At 43.1% G+C, this 17,020-nt stretch overlaps 1 protein-coding gene across 1 annotated transcript in view; it reads right to left on the bottom strand.

Moving 5' to 3' along the window:
* CFAP96 (cilia and flagella associated protein 96) overlaps positions 1-17,020 on the bottom strand; it is a 46,504-nt gene that overhangs the window by 21,468 nt on the left and 8,016 nt on the right. The window contains exons 3-6 of the mRNA XM_073578643.1: positions 15,027-15,246; positions 14,047-14,184; positions 13,897-13,972; positions 9,486-9,665 (exon numbers count right to left, since the gene is read on the bottom strand). Coding sequence (XP_073434744.1) covers positions 9,486-9,665; positions 13,897-13,972; positions 14,047-14,184; positions 15,027-15,246 — 614 coding nt within the window. The remainder of the gene's footprint in view (positions 1-9,485; positions 9,666-13,896; positions 13,973-14,046; positions 14,185-15,026; positions 15,247-17,020) is intronic.

The raw sequence follows: 17,020 nt of genomic DNA, 5'->3' as shown, positions 1-17,020 counted from the left end.
TTGTGGGCTCACTCCTTGTCGCTTATACTCAGACCTTGGCCGAGTGTGTGACCCTGGTGTGCTTAGTGATTGTGATACTTTATGCTTGTTTGGTTTCGATCCGGTTCTGTCCCTGTTACGAGTTCTGCCTGTCCCCTTTGTACTACTTTGCTATCTCCATGTATGACTCTTTTGCCTTGGACCTGACTACGCTCTGATTTCCCCTCTTGTACGGCGTTGCCATCTCGGTGTATGATTCTTTGCTTACGTTCTCACTATTCTGACTGTTCCTCTGGTACCGCGCCGCCCTATCTGTGTATGACCCCTCGTTTGTCTGACCTGAGTTTCCCTAGCCTGTACTCCAGGATTCCTGTAATAGAATCCTACAGTCATCTCCTGCAACAGGACGCTAAGCCACGCCCCTGTGGTCACATGATCGTAGGTCTTTGTACATCTTTCTATCTTCAGTATCGCAGGTACTGTTGTCTGAACTTTCCCTGTAGTTTCGGACCCCGGGCCCCCCCGTAGTCTAGGTGAGCTACCCTGCTCAGCGATGGCAGTCCGCCAGCGCTGACAAGATCCTGATACCTGTCCTGTCTAGTCAGTGTGGGCCCCATCGTTTGATCAGTCTATTTTCCTACCTGCGTTTGTGTTTTCATCTTGTCTCACCGACAATATATGTTTGGGGGCTATCTATTCCTTTGGGGTCTGCTCTTGGGCAGTTTAGATTTCCCCTGTCTTGCTTTAGGCTTAGTCAGCTCTTCGGCTGTGCCGAGGCATCTAGGATCATTGTAGGCACGCTCCACGGCTACTGCTAGTTGTGTGGATAGGATCAGGGGTCTGAAATCCGCTTAGTTACCAACCTCTCTGGTTTTCTGTGGCTTAGCTTGGGCTTGCTCTCCTCCTCGGTGACCCAATCATAACAGAATCACCAGCCTAACCTCAGACTCTAGGGTACTCAAAGGAAGGAAAGAATTGAAAAAAAAAAGTCAGCATTTTTTTTATATATTTTTTCCCCTTTTTCTCTGGGGCCGTAGGAGGATTTTTTCTTTAATGGAGATTAAGCAATTGTCTGAGCAGCTCGCTGCTGAAGTGGCTTAGCTTGGGCTTGCTCTCCTCCTCGGTGACCAAATCATAACACCCATAACTCTGGAACGCTTCCATGGATCCCGGTGATTCTGACATTGTTTTTCTCGTGACATATTGTACTTCATGGTAGTGGTAAAATTTCATTGATATAACTTGTGTTTATTTATGAAAAAGATGGAAATTTGGCAAAAAGTTTGAACATTTCGCAATTTTCCAACTTTGAATTTTTATGCACTTAAATCACAGAGATATGGCACACAAAAAACTTAAGTAACATTTCACACATGTTTACTTTACATCAGCACAATTTTGGAACCAAATTTTTTTGTTGTTAGGAAGTTATAAGGGTTAAAAGTTGACCAGCAATTTCTCATTTTTACAACATTTTTTTAAGGACCACATCACATTTGAAGTCACTTTGAGGGGTCTATATAAAATACCCAAAAGTGACGGCATTCGAAAAACTGCACCCCTGACAGTACTCAAAACCACATTCAAGAAGTTTATTAACCCTTCAGGTGCTTCACAGGAATTTTTTGAATGTTTAAAAAAAAAAAATTAACATTTCACTTTTTTTTCACAAAAAAATTACTTCAGGTCCAATTTTTTTTATTTTACCAAGGGTAACTGGAGAAATTGGTCTGCAAAAGTTATTGTGCAATTTGTCCTCAGTACGCTGATACCTGATATTTGGGGGGGAACCACTGTTTCGGCGCATGGCAGAGCTCGGAAGGGAAGGAGCGCCGTTTGACTTTTTCAGTGCAAAATTGGCTGGAATTGAGATCGGACGCCATGTCACGTTTGGAGAGCCCCTGATGTGCCTAAACAGTGGAAACCCCCCACAAGTGACTCCATTTTGGAAACTAGACCCCCCCCAAGGAACTTATGTAGATGTGTGGTGAGAACTTTGAACCCCCAAGGGCTTCACAGAAGTTTATAACGTACCGCCGTACAATTAAGAAATCATATTTTTTCCACAAAAATGATCCTTTCACCCCCAATTTTTATTTTCCCAAGGGTAACAGGAGAAATTGGACCCCAAAAGTTGTTGTGCAATTTGTACTGAGTAGACTGAAACCCCATGTGTGGAGGTAAACCACTGTTTGGCCTCATGGCAGAGCTTCGAAGGGAAGGAGCACCGTTTCAACGCAGAATTGGCTGGTATTGAGATCAGACACCATGTTGCGTTTGGAGAGCCCCTGATGTGCCTAAACAGTGGAAACCCCCCAATTCTAACTCCAACCCTAACCCCAACACACCCCTAACCCTAATCTCAGCCCTAACCTTAGCTCTAACCCTAGCTCTAACCCTAGCCCTAACCCTAACGGGAAAATGGAAATAAATACTTTTTTTTAATTCTATTATTTTTCCCTAACTAAGGGGGTGATAAAGGGGGGTTTGATTTACTATTTTTAGCGGGTTTGGCAGCTGTCACACGTTAAAAGTCGCTTTTTATTGTAAAAATAGTTTTTGCATCACCACATTTTGAGAGCTATAATTTTTCCATATTTTGACCCACAGAGTCATGTGAGGTCTTATTTTTTGCAGGACGAGTTGACATTTTTATTGGTACCCATTTTCGGTCATGTGACTTTTTTATCTCTTTTTATTCCGATTTTTGGGACGCAGAATGAACAAAAAACAGCATTTCATGAAATTCTTTTGGGGGGGGGGCATTTACACCGTTCCACGTATGGTATAATTGATAAAGCAGTTTTATTCTGCGGGTCAGTACGATTACAGTGATGTCTTTTTTTATGTTTTGGAGCTTTTATGCAATAAAAAAAAATTTTATCTAAAAAATAATTATTTTTGCATCACTTTATTCTGCGAGCTATAACTTTTTTATTTTTTTGCTGATGTCGCTGTGTGGTGGCTCGTTTTTTTGCGGGACAAGATGATGTTTTCAGCGGTACCATGTTTATTTATATACGTCTTTTTGATCTCGTGTCATTGCACTTTTTGTTCGGCGGTATGATGATAAAGCATTGTTTTTTTATCACAGTATGCCAGGGGTTAATGTGCCGGGGGCGTTCAGTGACCGCCCCTGGCACATAGTGCCGGGTGTCAGCTGTGATAATCAGCTGTCACCTGGCCGTGATCGGCGGCGCTCCCCTCTGGGAGCGACGCTGATCTCTATGATGTACTATCCCGTCCCCGGTCATATGGGCCCCGATACAGTGGACGGGATAGTACATCAGAAGTCAGAAAGGGGTTAATAAACCAGAAAGTGTTTGATCCCAAACGCTTTCTTGTGTCTACCTCTGAAAGCAGCCGAGTGAGTCAACCTACCACAGTGCCCAAAAAAGTGGAATAAATAGCGATCAAACAGTCAAATGTAAATATAAATGGTATAGCTGAAAACGTCATCTGGTTCTGCAAACAACAAGCTACCATATACAGCTCCATCAGCAGAGAATTAAAAAAGTAATAGCTCTCAGAATAAAGCGATGCAAAAATAATTATTTTTTCTATAGTTTTTATAGTGTAAAAGCACCAAAACATTAAAAAAAATATATGTGTGGTATCGCTGTAATTATACTGACCACTTTTACCAAATGGTGAACAGTATAAACACCCCTACAAGAAAAATTCCCTGAATTGCTGGTTTTTGTTCATTCCGTCTTCAAAAAATTGGAATAGAAAGTGATTAAAATATGTTATGTGCCTGAAAATGGTACCAATAAAAATGTCAACTTGTCTTGCAAAATGACTGTGGGCAGAATTATAGAAAATTTAAAGCTCTCGGAATATGGCGATGCAAACATTTTTTTGCAAAAAAAATCTGGTATTGCTGTAATTGCACCTACATAAAGAATAAAGTCGTCTAAACACTTACTGTATACCACACGATGAACGGTGTAAAAAATAAATAAAACCATTTCCTCACCTGCTGTTGATTTGTTAATTCTGCCTCCCAGAGATTGCAGCAAAGCTCAGCACACATTTATACTGCTCTTCGGACAGAGCGCTTACACCACAGTTTCCATGTAAATCTCTAAAATACGTGATTCAGGTGGAATCCCCGACAGAAATCTCCCTATAATGAGGCAGGTGGAGGCACTGTGGACACTGTCTGGCCTGTGATACGGTGAGGTCTGTCTTTTTAGGTGTGCATAAAAGAGCGGTTGACCACAGTTTTGTGCAACTCTGAAAAAATGGACACTGCGGAACAGAGGCCATAGGGAATCCAGATTAACTCTACTGCTTCATTGTAGTGAATGGATCCATTGGGGGTTTCATCTGAATCTTGTCATTTGTAGATTTAGATGTAAGCCCCGATGTAAGTGCTCAGCGTAGAGAACAGGATAACTGTGATCCCAAATGTTATGTAAAATGTTCCCAACAAAAGCTTCAAGCAATCCACAAAAAAAAGATCTGTCACCTGTTAACAAAAATATAGGGGCTTTCACGATACTGGTAGTACAAAGGCTCTGGAAATTTTAAATGGCTCTCACACCCCAAATTCTGTGCTCTCAAAACCAAATTCCCCCTCTCTTCTGAGCTCCAGTGTGCCTAAACCATATTTATTATCCACATGTTTGGCATTTCTGTAGTGATGAGAGCCTGCCTAATTTATAGGCGTATGTCTCAAGAAGCATGAGCTGGGCAAAATGTACTGGTCACTACAATGCACTGGTCACTACAATGGCAGATTTGTAATTTTCACTCAGCAACATCTACTGCTTCTTGTTTCTGGAAAACACCCAGGGAGTCAAAATCATCTCATTACTCCTGTCGATAAATTCCCAGAGGGGTGTAATTTCCAAAATGGGTTCACATGAGGGGGAATTCTGCTCTTCTAACACTTAGGAGCTCTGTATATGGCGTCCACAAACTATTCTATCTAGGAAAACCTGCTATCCAGGAGTCGAATAGCGCTCCATCCTTCCCGACTCTCGCTGTGTGGCTAAAAAGTACTGTACAGCAGGGGCGGACATATCACATGTGGAGCCAGTGTGGTTGCACAGGGGCCTGGAGGTGGAGCAGGGCCCATGAAGTGCGGCTACCACTGAAGGCAATTTGGCCTGTTTATGCGGCGCTGAGGGTCCAAGGGGTCCCTGGCCAGAATGCCCTCATGTGTGGCAGGCAGTGAGCTATCTTTACAGCTCCAATGCGGAGCGGAGTTGCAAAGATCCGTCCTCTGCTTCCTGCCCGCACTTCCTTTCTGACACATCAGCGCAGCTGGATGACGTCAGCATTCAGCGCACTTCTGTGTCAGAGAAAGCTGCCAGCGATGATGCTGCGGGGAACGTGCGGAGAGGTAAGTAATGCTCTATGTGTCTGCGGGGAAAGTGCAGAGGGATGAGTGGTGCTGTGTGTGTGCGCACGCTGTGGCGAATGTACGGAGAGGCGAGTGATCCTCTTTGTGTGTGTGTATGTCTGTGTGTGTGTGTGTTGGCAGGTGACATGCAGAGGGGTGAGTGGTGCTGTGTGTGTCCGCGCTGTTGCGAACGTTCAAAGTAGTGAGTGGTATGTGTGTGTATGTGCTGCAGCTGCCGAAGAACGTGCAGAGAGGTGTGTGTGTGTGTGTGTGTGTAGGTGGTGGAGTGGGCAATGATGGGGGTGATGGAGAGGGCAATGATGGGGGTGGTGGGGGATAAAGCAATGATAGAGATGGTGGAAAGGGCTATGATTGGGGTGGAGGGGGAGAAGGCAAAGATGAAGGTAATGGAGAGGGCAATGATAGGGGTGGTGGGGGAGAGAAAGCAATGATAGAGGTGGTGGAAATGGCAATGATGGGGGTGGTGGGGGAGAAGGCAATGATGTGGTGGGGGAGAAGGCAATGATGGGGTGGTGGAATGGACAATGATGGGGTGGTGGGGAGAAGGCTATGATGGAGGTGGTGGAGAGGACAATGATGGGGCAGAGAGGGAGAACAATGATGCAGGTGGTGGAGAAGGCAATGATGGAGGTGGCGGGAAGGGCAATGAAGAGGGTGGTGGGGGAGAAGGAAATGATGGAGAGGACAATGATGGGGGTAGTGGAGAAGGCAATCATGGAGGTGATGAGTGCAATGATGGAGAGGGGGCCAATGAGGGATGTGGGGGATTGGGATGGGAGGAAGGGGGACTTATAATGGACTTACGAATAGGGAGAGGTGGAGGAAGATGTTAGATATGGATGCAAAATGAATTGAGTGTTGGAGGAGGATGCTAAGCCCCTGATACCGTCCTCCCCATCTCACAATTCACTGTGATGCTATCAGGGACTTAAAATTTATTGGGGAGTGGGAGAAGAGAGGGTAAAGTGCATAGGACCCTTTATAATAAACTGAAAGGTGGGACAGCATCAGGGACTTGTAATGAATTGGGAGGTGGCGGAGGTTGCTCTGTACCTGATAGCATCTTCTCCTACTTCCAAATTCATTATGATGCTACCAAGGACTTAAAATGAATGATGGGGACACAGGACAGGGACTAAGGCTATGTGCACACGTTCAGGATTTGCAGTAGAAAATTCTGCTGCATATCCTAATGTGTTGGCAGGAAGAAAGTTGCGTAAAATACATTTATTTTTTTCCACATTTTTGCCATGCTTTTGTTACGTATTTTTCCCATTAGCACAGGTGAAATACGTTGTAAGAATTGACATTATGCACATTTTAGCACATTTTAATCTGCTGCAAATCTGCAAGGAAAAAATAAGCAGCATGTGCATGAGACTTCAGGGATCTCATTCACTTTTCATGTACTGTAAATCCTTGCATATATTCCGTGTGCACATAGCCTTACAGATAATTGGGGAGAGTCACAGACTGAATAATTTATATTATTGGGAGTCAGAGATTATAGTTAATGGGGGCACAGCGCTGCTTATCACTTTATATTTTTAATGGTGCGTGGTTGATAGTATATTAATGGTGGGGTACATATCTGTATTCAGGGGGGAGACATGTATGATACAATTAGGAGTGATAATTTTTTTTGTAAAATCCCTTATTCTACATTCTCACATTTGTGTGAAATGTCCGTGTGCTTCCAGGTTTTTTTTAATTGGATGGCACACGAATTCGTAGCGTTTTATAGATCCATTCACACATACATGAAAACCACGGATCTGAGAATGAGATCTGTGAGGGTCAGAGAATGTTCTGCTCTGATCCAATTTTCAGGATCAGAATAGGACATGCTCAATGCGTCTGCAAAAGCGGGCAGCACACCGACACTGCACACGGATACAGGGATGTAGCCTTAGTATGTATAGCACAGTTCCTTAGTATATAGTGCAATCACTTATGTATTCCACAGTACTTTAGTATATAGTGTACTCACTTATTTGTGGGAAAAAGTACAATTTTGATTTTTTTTCCTTCCACAGTGCTTTAAATCCTGTGAAGCGCTTGAAGGGTTACTAAACTTTTTGAATGTGGTTTTGAGCCTTTTGAGGAGTGTAGTTTTTAAGATGTCACTTTTGGGCATTTTCGGTCATATAGGCACCTCAAAGTCTCTTCAAATATGATGTGGTCCAATGCAGTCCAGAAACAGATAACTGAAAAAACCTAAAAAGATGGAAATAAAAACAAGAAACAGTCCCTTGTTCACCAATTTATTAGTAGATCTGGTCCCGCAAAGCATCGATGTAGTCCACTTTCCCTGAATCTGGCTCCGGCAACTGAATAGCAGTAAAGTTCATGCTATTCACAGACGCCAGGTACTGACTACAACTCTTCTGAGCGTTGTAGGTTGTACCCAGCAATTGTGAATGGCAGGAACTTTACAGTTGCCAGAGCTAGATTCGGGGAAAGTGGACTACATCGATGCTTTGTGGGAACATTTCTACTAATAAATTGGTGAATGAGGGACTGTCTGTTGTTTTATTTCTGTCTTTTTATGTTTTTCAGGTATCCATTTCTGGTCTACATGGGTTTGGTGGATTACGGGAGACCTGCATGGGAATTTTTTTATTGTCAATAATTTGGTGAACAAGGATAGTGAGGGGGAGTTTTTATTCAAATAAAGTATTTTTCTGAGTGTGAGTTTTTATTTTTGATTAACAGGTTAGTAATGGGGATGTCTGATTAGACACCTCTCCATTACTAACACCGGGGCTTGATGCCAGCTGTGATTTTTGACAAATCATAGCTGTCATCAACACCAACTACCATTACATTGATTGCCACTGCACCAGGGCAATTGGAAACAGAAGTGCCACAATTGCCGCATCTAATGTGATGTGACAATTTTGGGGTGGCTGTGGGCTGATATTTTTAGTCTGGAAAGTGTCAAATAACCAGGGACCTTCCCAGCCTGTTAATATAAGCCCACAGCTGTCTGCTTTACCTTGGCTGGTTATCAAAAAAATAGGAGGGATCCAACGTTACTTTTTTAAATTAGTTATTTAGTTAATAAGTGAAATAAGGCTTAACACCAATTAGAGCCACATGAAAGGCACAAAGGGGTGCAAGTTTATTATTTGTAGGGGGCTTGTGGGATTATATATCTACAGGATATCTATATATTTTATCTATTCTCTTTAGTCTGATGGTTCTGTCTGTGAATTTACTCTACTTAGCTGATGAAATTTCGAGTTTCCTTTGAGATCGGGGGACATATGCATGGTCCGTGTGCCGTCCGATTTCTTTCTCGCACTTATAGACTTGCATTGGTGAGTCTCGTCCGTTATACGCAGTCAGTCACAGCATGTTGCAATTTTCACCTCAGTTCGATTAGAGCTGAGGAAAAACTTGCAGGTGAGAACTGACTCATTTAATAACATTGGTGAGAGTGCAATGCAATTTTTTTTCTTGCATTGCACTCAGAGTTTTTATGCACAAGTGTGAACAAGGCCTTACTCTGACATAAGCTTCTCAGACACTTATCGGAAGAGAGAGGGAGCCTCCTCCTCCCAGCCTCCTAAAAGTTATTATCGATATTGATTGGGGCATTTAGAGGCTTAAATAGCTGCGGGTGGTCCAAGCACCACTCCTGGCTGTGAGAGTCGAGGCTCATCTATCACGTAGACCGAGCTCCCGACGACGATAGCCCTGGCACAGTTCCTGTGCCACACACAATCACCATGGCGTACCTATACATCATCGGTCGAGAACCCTTATCCGACCGTGATTTATTAGTTAGTCAAATGTCGTGAAGTGGGTAAAGATGTCATGTGCACACACCCCAAGGACAAAATGATCTTTCCATCTGTGTAGCTTTATCCTCCTAGGCCATGTGCACACATTCAGTATTTGGTCAGCTTTTTACCTCAGTATCTGTAAGCCAAAACCAGGAGAGGAGCAATCAGAGGAGAAGCATAATAGAAACACGTCACCACTCCTGCATTTCTCACCCACTCCTGGTTTTGGCTTACAGATACTGAGGTAAAATCCTGACCAAAAACTCACTATGTGTACGTGGCCATAATATGGCACCCACTATATCCAATATAACAGGGTTATTATCACACATTTTACCTACCTCCTTACCAGGTGAACTTGGCTTAAATGGCATCACATTAACGTTCATCTCTTTCTTACTCTTCAGCGGTGGTAAAGCTTTGTCAGTCCGGTAGGGATTTATGTCAAAATATTCCTTTGGATAAAGGTTTAGCCTGAAAGCACCACCTTTAAGTTTTGATTTGTGCCGTTCCGTTTCTTTCTGTGATGAAAGCGCACAACACGTGTTTAACAGAGACGACAAGGTGGCGCCTTATTTTTAGATCCGACACAGTAATATATGATCTTTTATACCTGGAGGCAATGGGAAGAAGAGGATTCAATATAAAGAGACACTAAAGGAAGGTTCAGGAGAAGTCCGCATTACTCGTGACGGTGGTTACTTTCACTACTTAGAGGATGTCATATTTTTGTGCCACAGTTCGGCCCTCTCTTTATGCCAAGGGAAAGTAGAATTGGGCAAACTCTATTCAATTTTTTGTTGCCGCAAGTGGCTGATAATGGCTTATTTCGGTCTCCTTATAGAAACACACACATGCTGGGCTCAGACGAGCGAGCACGTGTATGACAAATCTGAGAGGAATAGCTGTGGGCCCGAACAAGCACTTGGCTAATTACTGTTGTACATGTATCGGAAGCTTACGGCTAGTGACCCACACAAGATGGCGGGAGAAGCGTCTTCAATACGCCAACAGGGCTTTTATATTTTCTGCATTGTGTGGCTACTGTATATGTCATTGCACTGTACTGATCATAGAGTGACCATACCAATCACCCGCAGTTGGAAAAAATAAGCTCTAGTGTGCTGACATCTAGTGGGCAATATGAAAACTGCAGTATTTTAGAATTTGAGGGGCTTTCTGATCATTTTTTCTATAAGGCATATTGCAGACAGCTACTCTAATGGTCTATGTTAGATTCACTCTGGCCGGAGTTCTGTGTTGAACCTATCAACACCAATGATGGGCGTTTCATTTGCTTAGTTCCTACCCTCACCATGACTATATTGATGATGGTCGGTTGCAGCGGTCCAGTGGGTGTTGCAGTGAAGATGGCAGCTAAAAAAGCAGGAGAGGCCATTATAGTTAGAAACATGGATCTATTTACTGTAGTTTTGGGAACATTCTCAGGACTCCCCTCCAGACTCTGCACCACCAATGCACCAATGCTCCCTTCAGTGTTTCACTAAGGGCATCCGTAGGACTTGCTGTCACTATCATATTAGTGTGTAAGGTCTTTACAAGGGGGCGTGGCTCACAGAATAATAATGTGGAGCAGCCTAAAGACACGCCTCTAGAGAATCCTGTGAGCCACGCCCACTTGGTAAAGACCATAAAATGCAGCTCTAAATAAAAAGTCCCATATCTCTTGAACTCTACAGCAGATATAAAAATGAAATACTAAGGGGAGTAGTGGGAACAAAATAAGAGCAAAAGCTATATATTGTACTTTTGACCTGGTGACAGTCTAGGTTCTCACATTGAATATTTAGTGAGGTTTTTTAACATGGATTTTCACTGCTCAGAAAACGCAGTGTCTTGCAACTCCAGCAAAGTGAATGGGATTAATATGTATTTCACGTCCACTGACCTGGAAACTGACTGGTGAACTCTGCAACATGTCAGCTTCTCGTACTGAAAATGTGGGTTTTATTTGTAGATTTTTCACACACCCTTGAATGAGATGAGAAAAATGTACAGATAATAAAACCTACATGCATTTCTATTGCGCTAAGGCAACGGAACGGCAGTAAAAATGCATTTAATCCACACATGGCATTATCAATAAAGTTTGATCACAGCTACAGTTCGGCCATAAATACTTGGACAATGACACAAGTTTAGACATTTTAGCTGTTTACCAAAACATATTCAAGATACAGTTATATAATTAATATGGGCTTAAAGTGCTTTACTTTTATTTGGAGTGAGGGCTTAGCAATTACCAGTGGGGCATAACAAGAGTCTGATGGGCTCCGGAGCAAGATTTGGACTGGGATTCCCCATCCTGAATATATATATACAGTATATATATATATACATACACACACCCCGTTCTGCCGCTGTTCTTTAATGTATAGAAAAAAATATACTATTATACTCACCAGGGGCGTAAATAGACATCATGGGGCCCCATAGCAGATGTGTACTGCATTCCTCATAGTCCTTCATATAGTATAACGTACAGCCCATAGTCCTCCCTATAGTATAATGCACCCCTCATAGTCCTCCCTATAGTATAATGCACCCCTCATATTCCTCGATATAATATTCTTCACAGCCCATAGTCCTCCATATAGTATAATGAACAGTCCTCCATAAAATATAATTCACAGTCCATAGTCATCATCCATGTACTCTAATGCACAGCCCATAGTCACCCATAAAATATAAAGCACAGACAATAGTCACACATAACGTATAATGCACAGCCCATAGTCATCCATAAAATATAATGCACAGCCCATAGTCATCCATAAAATATAATGCACAGCCCATAGTCACCCATAAAGTATAAGGCACAAACCACAGTCCTACATATAGTATAATGCACAGCCCTTAGTCACCCATAAAATATAATGCACAGCCCATAATCACCCAAAAAGTATAATGGACAGCCCATAGTCACCCATATAGTAAAATGCACAGCCCCATAATCCTACATATAATATAATGCAGTTCTTAGTCATTCATAAAGTATAGTGCACAGCCCATAGTCACCCATAAAGTGTAATGCACAGCCTATAGTCACCCATAAAGTATAATTCACAGCCTATAGGTATCCATAAAGTACAATGCACAGCCCATAGTCACCCATAAAGTGTAATTCACAGCCCATAGTCACCCATAAAGTATAAAGCATAGCCCATAGTCACCCATATAGTATAATGCAGAGCCCACAGTCACTGATTAAGTATAATGCACAGCCCATAGACACCCATAAAGTAAAATGCACAGCCTATAGTCATCCATAGTATTATCATACAGAGCCCATAGTCATACATGTAGTATTATGGTCAATGATTTAAAAAAAAAAAAAATAGACATAAATACTCCTCTTCACTCCGCTCCCCTGCTGCCATCCTCTTTTGAAACTGTCAGCTGATTTCAGTGTGTGACAAGAGCGCATGACATCACTGGCATGTGCCCCCGGACACATGCACTCCGACGTCATCTTCTGACCACTGATTGGCTGACAATGTGTATTGCTGCACACAGACCTGATTTTTTAGGAATTTCAGGATTACATCAAACAAATGTGTATACAATTCATTATTAGTGATGAGCGAGTATACTCGTTACTCGAGATTTTCGAGCATGCTCGGGTGGTCTCCGAGTTTTTCGGCGTGTTCGGAGATTTAGTTTGTGTTGCCACAGCTGCATGATTTGGGGCTGCTGGTCCGGCTGAATACATGTGGGGGTTGCCTGTTTATTAGGTAATCCCAACATGTATTCAGGCTGTGTAGCAGCCCCAAATCATGCAGCTACGGCGACACAAACTAAATCTCTGAGCATGCCAAAATACTCGGAGATCACCCGAGCATGCTCGAAAATCTCAAGTAACGAGTATACTCGCTCATCACTATTCATTACATATGCGATCAGGCTGCAGCGTAGGTGCCGCCACTGCCTGACTGCCTGCAGAAGGTTTTTTTTTTAACAAGATATATATATGTATATATATATATATATATATATTCATTATATAAAATAGGGGCAGGTCAATGAGGGATTAGTGATCTGTCCATCTTTTATCACGGCCGTAAATACAGCCGTAAGGCACACCGTGGATTTTTGCGGACCGATTTTGCGGCCCCAGAGATTTCTATGGGGCCACAAAATCGGCCCGCAAAAACACGGTAAGTGTAAAAGCAGCCTAAAGGTGCAATGTACAGAAATATTAAAAAAATTAGTCACAACCTATCGAACTAGCAGCTCACGTTCTCAGTGTAATCATTAAGGCAATAACCATAGTGCAGCATATAGAAAATACATTGTAGTCTTCAGAGGGGGTCACTTCTTCTCCGCCACTCTCATCCATCACTTCACTTCCCCAGTTAGATGAGGTCTGGCACATGTAGAGGTAGGACATTAGTGATAGGGACCTTCCATATTTAGGTACACCTTGACATGGTTGGATGACTTTTGCACTTTTGATTACAAAATGTTAACAAAAGTACCTTATGTTTGAACGTTTACAGCAATCTTGGAATATTCGAGTTTATGTATTCATTAATCGCACTGTGCTGATGCATCGTGTGCGTATATGTTCGTATATTGGCCTCATATGCACTAGTACATTCATTTAATACTAAAGGTGTGCTCGCCCCCTTTTTTGTGCTTTTTTACATTGTCACTAAGTGTAGAATTGGATTGCAAAATTATAGCAAAAACAGATGAACATCAGATGAACATGCGCCAAATTTGATTTACCTTCACAAGCTCTTTAGAGATGTCATAATTGTCAGAGGAATAAGTATAGCCTTTTCCAATGGTGACGTTTGGATATCTGTGAAGAAGAAACCAGTCAGTAATAAGGCTGCATAGACCAAGTATGGACACCGCAAGGTCATAGAACATTACCCGAATCCTGAGCCCTGCTTGGGAGGGTTTGTGTAGAAGTTTTTTCCTGGTGCAGTATAAGCTTTTCTTGGTTTAACTTCGGCACTGAAGGCTGAAATTGGGCCACTAAGAGTCCCATAAAAGCTGCCAACTCCAGACCTGAAATATGCAACAAGAAAATAAAGTGACGTGGTAACCACATATACAGTAGCTTGTACTTACAAAGGTCACCATTTGGAGCCTGCAGTAGGACGCAGTGTACTGTATTACGGTTTTTCATAGTCTTACTTTAAGGCCTTTTTCAGATGGGGCTATTCTGATACCGACCGGCACAAGCACTCAGAAGACGCTCAAAAGAATGAACATCTGCATTTCTTTTCATATGTTTAGGCTTTTGAGCATTTTTTTTTAACTTCTTCAGGTTTCAAAAGTCGCCAAGCAGCTAAAAGAAGTAACATGACCATTCTTCATGAATTTGACGCTCAGAAAATGCTCTGTATTTTACAATACAAGTCAAGTGGAAAGCTCAAAATACGCCTGAGCTACGCCGCCAGGGTGCCTTTGTGAGCGTTTTCCCAGCGTTTTTGCCTCAGTCAGAGGTTTCTTCAGTGGTGAATGGAGAGACAATGACTGGAAGACAACATTAAAAACGATGACCCAAAAAAGGATGGAAAAGGGGTAACAAATGCCTCAAGTGGTATAAATTTAAGAAGCTAGCATTCGCAAAACTACCAAAAAGATGCAAAAAAAAACAAAAACTTTTGGACAAAAAATGCTGGCATGTAATTCCAAGCGTCGTCTTCTTGGAAAACTGTTTGCGGTTTGTCCAAGACTAAAAGATGTTATGTGCACAACACACCCCAACTGTTTGGATCCTGAGCAGCAGAAATGAAACAAAGCAAATGTCTCACATCTGACTCACTCCCATTCTTGAGGCTCTTTGACTACTCAGCAACCCTTTTCTATGCAGACCGTTGCCATTTCAGGGCTGTGTTACTTACGGCTTCTTTTCCCCATTAGATGGGAGGAATGTTTTTCCCAGGTTCTTCTTCGCCTGCTGAATACGATACTGTCGCCTTTGTCTTAATGGATCGGAGTAGGCTTCTCCTTCAAACGTTCTTTTGAACTGTGTATCAAAGTAACCACCTAATGTATTTGCCATGGATTTGGCACCGCCAGGAAACATCTGTCTGTTCTTACTTGCAGCTTCATTAAATGGCTCTGGAAAAACACAATTAGGCCGGTTTCACATTAGCGCTTTTTCAGCGCGCGCACGGCCGGGGGTAGCTCCGCCCCCGAGCCGGCTCTCTGCCCGGCGTGCCCGCCCCTTGCTTGTAGCGCCGCCTACTAGCGGACAGCGGCGCCTGCGATCGGCGCACCCTATCTTTAGCATAGGGTGCGCAGATCGTGCGCAGGCCGTGCGCTAGTTGCGCTTTGACCTGCGCTGCGCACTTTTGACGGTGCGCCGTGCGCGCCAAAATCCGAAAAGTTTGATTTTGGCGCGCACGGCGCACCGTCAAAAGTGCGCAGCACAGGTCAAAGCGCAACTAGCGCACGGCCTGCGCACGATCTGCGCACCCTATGCTAAAGATAGGGTGCGCCGATCGCAGGCGCCGCTGTCCGCTAGTAGGCGGCGCTACAAGCAAGGGGCGGGCACGCCGGGCAGAGAGCCGGCTCGGGGGCGGAGCTACCCCCGGCCGTGCGCGCGCTGAAAAAGCGCTAATGTGAAACCGGCCTTATTTTTTTTTTACTCACTTACATAGCACCATTAATTCCACAACGCTTTACAGACATTATCATCACTGTCCCCGATGGAGCTCACAATCTAGATTTCCTATCAGTATGTCTCTGGAGTTTGGAGTTCTGGAGTTTGGAGTTCTACATAGAACTTCATGATGTGTGTGTTACTCCATGCGGAAATGTATGTATAATCTGACGATGTAGGAACCGACCTTGTTAACAAGGGTAAATTGTTCTAATTTGCAAGAAGTTTGTATGTTCTTCCCGTGTTTGCGTGGGTTTCCTACAACACGGAGGAAACCCACGCAAACACGGGAAGAACATACAAACTTCTTGCAAATTAGAACAATTTACCCTTGTTAACAAGGTCGGTTCCTACATCGTCAGATTATACATACATTTCCGCATGGAGTAACACACACATCGTGAAGTTCTATGTAGAGATTCACCAGAATTGTTATTTCATTGTCAATATAACTACTTACTAAAATAGACGTGACATAATAATAATAATAATAATAATAATAAATTTTATTTTTATAGCGCCGACATATTCCGCAGCACTTTACATTTCAGAGGGGATTTGTACAGACAATAGACATTACAGCATAACAATAATCACATACAGTAGATTATAACAAATACCAAGAGGAATGAGGGCCCTGCTCGCAAGCTTAGTCTGTGAGGAAAGAGGTAGACACGAAAGGTGGGTGGTAACAGTTGCCCTGATTGTATGGACCAGCCATAATGTTAAGTGTGTAACAGTACAAACACAGAGGGCTAATGGATGCATAAAGCATGTGGGAACATGATGCGGGAAATCTGGTTATGGTAAAACTTTTGGCTGTGCCACACAGGGATAGATTAGGTTAATGTGTTGAGGCGGTAGGCCAGTCTGAATAAATGTGTTTTCAGGGCAAGCTTAAAATTGTGGGGATTGGGGACTAATCGTATTGGCCTGGGAAGTGCATTCCAAAGAATTGGCGCGGCACGTGTAAAGTCTTGGAGACGGGAGTGGGAGGTTCTGACTATTGAGGATACTAACCTCAGGTCATCAGCAGAACGGAGGGCGCGGGTAGGGTGGTATACGGAAACAAGGGAGGAGATGTAGGGTGGTGCTGAGCCATGGAGGGCTTTGTGGGTGAGGGTAATAAGTTTATACTGAATTCTGGAGTGGATGGGTAGCCAGTGTAATGACTGGCACAAGGTAGAGGCATTGGTGTAACGATTGGTGAGGAATATGATCCTGGCTGCA

The sequence above is a fragment of the Dendrobates tinctorius genome, unplaced genomic scaffold (assembly GCF_039654945.1).
Source record: "Dendrobates tinctorius isolate UK_male_01 unplaced genomic scaffold, ASM3965494v1 ptg000008l, whole genome shotgun sequence".
In the NCBI taxonomy this organism is placed as follows: domain Eukaryota; kingdom Metazoa; phylum Chordata; class Amphibia; order Anura; family Dendrobatidae; genus Dendrobates; species Dendrobates tinctorius.
Note: the sequence above shows the minus strand (reverse complement) of the source record. Positions and strands in the feature narration are given on the sequence as shown.